We start from the raw sequence: 3701 nt of genomic DNA on the forward strand, positions 1-3701 counted from the left end.
ATATTTTTAATGTCTAGCAAAAGACAGTACTAAAAAGTAATAGAAATTTTGTGTAACTGAAAGTGATGACACTAAAATTAAAATTCTGTTTTATACACCAATTTCTGAAACAAAACTTGGAGATTTACCTGGGGATCCAAAATCCATGTCTAATACCTCTATATTTTTTTCTTTAGAGAACTACCAAACACTCCTTTACTTTTAACTGTTAAATTTTATTTGAAATTGAACATATTTTATAAACAATCTACAATGGTTAAACAAATTGTTATTCCCGGATTTAAAAAGATGAATAATGATTATTGACAATATTTTAATATTATTATTTGTGATTATCTAAAATCACTTTATAATCAATAATAATAATCATAAACATCAACAATATCATATTATATTATGACACGTATCAATAACAATAATTATAAATACCAATATATACCAATCACATAACACAATGACAGCTATACAGTGTTAAAATATTATTAAAAGATATTATTAAAAGAATGTCGTCAAAATACTGAAAAAAGAACTATCACATGTCACTCGGTCATTTGTCAACAGTCACCCAAAAAGCTCTCAGAGGCTCGCAGAGCATAATTTGACTACAGTAACATCCCAGGGCCATCAGCATAAAATGCATTCGTCAAATGGTAAACTCCAAATGCAGGTTTACTCACGTAATCATCTCTGCATTTGTACGATTTCATTGCATCAAATCCAATAGACCTGCTACTGGATAAAGAAGATGATGTTCTTTTAGTTGCAACCTCATCAGTTATTCTTCTATACGAACTAAACCACTTTGCTTGCATGTACTCAATTCTTCTCCATGGAGGTATGTACATCTCTATGCTTTTCATAGACCTTTTAATAGCATTGCACATTAATCTCACAACCTGTTTCAGTTCTTCCAATTTTCCAACAAATATTTGAGGAAAAATCTCAAGTAAAGAAGAATAATGGTTTATGGGATGAGCTATTTCAAATTCTGCCACAAGGGAGATTTCAACAATGTATCGATTTCCTGCAAAATTTACATCAATATACTCGTAGTCACCTCCTGGAAATCTTCTATTTCTTTTCCACTTGCATTTGCAAAGCCCTGTACATAAAAGAAAAACAAAAAATAATCAAAATTCATTTCATAACCCATAAATCAATGGACAAAAATAAACTTAGACTTTATCCTTTTGTGTCAAGAACAGACTAAAATACTCACCAGCATCAAAACCTCTCTCGCGCAGACGAGACATCAGTTGTGGTTTGAATTGGGGTGCCGATTTCTCGTTTTCCACAACAAGGTTCAACGCAAGATCAATTTCTCTTCTAATTATACATTTGAAATCATCATCCCCATCATCACTGAATATCGTTTGAAGGATCTCCCGTTTCTCAGAATCAAACCACTCCAAATCTTCATCCGCGTCATCCCAACCAACACCAACCGCATCTTCTTCCTCTCCCTCCTTTTCTATGAAGGATTTCACAAGGTCCGATAAATCAGTGAGATCCTCCGACGAGTACTCAGTTTCGCCGCTCTGGCATGGCCTTACTCGTGCCACGTCAGCCTCGAAGGCCGCAGCCACCCTCTCAAAGCTCACCGGAACCCTCCCCATTTCTTTGTTATGAAAATATGGGATGAATGTATATATGTGTATGGTGTAAATGATAAGATGTGGAAATGATGTGTACATAAAAAGACCCAAGGGAAGGTAGATGGAGTCAGAATGAGAAACGAGAAACTACTTCCACCAATGTATTTATACACATTGGAATTTGAAACGGACATTTGCTTGTAGCAACCGTAGAGATTTAGTTTAATTGCCACACGAATGTGGTCCAAATGACAACATTATTTCCTGAACCAAACTGCGAAACCGTCCAAGTTCATTTTCCCGTCTGTGTGCCATTATGGAAATTATGTTTTTTTTAGGGTAAAATAATTGTACTACCTTAACCTACAACACTGAAAGACGTGTATTGTGAAATTAATTTAGGAATTAATATTATAAAAATATTGAAATTTAAATTAAAAATAAAGACGAAAATTAAAAAGATAAGCCAAACTAAAAAAAAAATTTACTATAAAAATAAAAGATCAATTAAAAAGAAATAAAAATATGGTAATATAAAGTTTAATGTATAGTATTAAAATAAAATGTAAAAATAAATCATTAAAACGAAAACATAAGACTTTTAAAATGTTCATACTATTTTTCTGAAGTTAAATATGTTTTCTTATCAAAGTATTTTAAAAAATTAGATTTTGTTCTTAATATGTATATCATTGTACTTTATCAAACATTGTTCTCATGTAAAATAAAGTATAATGAATTACAATATAATTTTTCGCACATGTTTGAAAAATAATGTTTTACATAATGTTTATATAGTACAGGATCAAAATATATATACATATATTTATAATTTAATGATAAAATACAATTTTTAAAAGTAATAAATATATTTATAGCTTCTTTTTATTAAATTAATGTTTAGCTTTTTCCATATTTTTTCTTTAGCTTGATGTGGATTAAAATATTAGTTTAACTTCAATTAGAATTTTGTAGATTTGATCGAGATTGGAAACTACATTCAGTATTCATTTTTAAGAGATGTCAGTAAGTCTTTTTAAAGTTAAATTCAATTAAGATTATCGATCTTTATTACAAATGTTACCTTATTGATACATAACAGTATGTTATTGTAACATCCCAAAAATATAGTATCAAAATCATATAAGAGAATTATCATATTTAATAATATTATAGATCAGTCTTTTCATCAAAGTAGAACGTATGGTTATGACCGAACGACCTTACAACATAACTAAGTTAAAACAGCACCCTAGATACAATTAGGCCGAACAGTTTACAACAGACCTATACCGAACGGTCCTACAAAAGAAAAGGACAAAAGATGACCGAACGGTCATACCAAGAAAATCAATAACTGACCGAACGGTTCTACTGTTCAGCCTTAACTTCCACTTCTATCAAACTTTCTTCTTCTTCCCGCACTTCTTCCAGCAACGCTTCTCCTTCTGCTCACATCCACACGGATGATCATTGCAACAGAAGGACACATACCGAACGTACAAAACGGACAAGACAGGAAAATAGGGTAAGCTTATGTAATTTAATTCATGTATAAACATATATTTCACACAATCAACCAAACAAGATAATTCATCATTCAATCATGCAAAACCTAATACTAGACTGACTGTCCGGACTGTATGAAATCTGTGTAGTTACGACGTTCGTGCACCCGGGTGATGTAGTAACTGGGATGCCCTCAACAACTGTCACCCGAGGTTAGTTCTATCTGTCCAAATTAAACATAAGGACTAGGACCTCCTGTCGTTCCCACACATGACTTACCCTCCTCTACGTGAGGACGAGTAATCACGAAACATCAGGATGAACCGCCAGCTTAGCATGCCTACATTCATACTTTACCAAATTCCAATATCCATTCATGAGCTATTCCTCCCCGGAACGCTCGTCCATAATCCAAAACATTTCATCCATATCATATTCTGTTCATCTTTCATTATTAATCATCTCAATTAAACCCTTCGTACAAAGATCACTAAGGATACCAAATACCGAACGTTCAACCCTAACTCAGAACGAGACCGACCACTTGGAGCAAGACCGAGAGGTCTCCAATTCCAGAACAGATTAAGATCGAGAGGG

The 3701-nt window shown here is 32.7% G+C and overlaps 1 protein-coding gene across 1 annotated transcript; it reads right to left on the reverse strand.

Annotated features, from left to right (window-relative positions):
* Positions 1 to 468: 468 nt before the first annotated feature.
* On the reverse strand, positions 469 to 1729 carry LOC108339772 (uncharacterized). The gene is made up of 2 exons (XM_017576981.2): positions 1220 to 1729; positions 469 to 1102 (listed from the first exon to the last, which is right to left on the reverse strand). Exons 1-2 carry the CDS (start codon positions 1692 to 1694, stop codon positions 603 to 605), a joined length of 975 nt encoding a protein of 324 aa, XP_017432470.1. The 5' UTR covers positions 1695 to 1729; the 3' UTR covers positions 469 to 602.
* Positions 1730 to 3701: the final 1972 nt, after the last annotated feature.

The sequence above is a fragment of the Vigna angularis genome, chromosome 1 (assembly GCF_016808095.1).
Source record: "Vigna angularis cultivar LongXiaoDou No.4 chromosome 1, ASM1680809v1, whole genome shotgun sequence".
In the NCBI taxonomy this organism is placed as follows: Eukaryota; Viridiplantae; Streptophyta; class Magnoliopsida; order Fabales; family Fabaceae; genus Vigna; species Vigna angularis.

Bases quoted from the DNA above. Each gene is read 5' to 3' on its own strand.
- LOC108339772 (XM_017576981.2), bottom strand. From the start codon at position 1,694: ATGTACACATCATTTCCACATCTTATCATTTACACCATACACATATAT. The intron at 1,103-1,219 runs GTGAGTATTTTA...TTTTATGTACAG, and splicing joins CGAGAGAGGTTTTGATGCTG to GGCTTTGCAAATGCAAGTGG.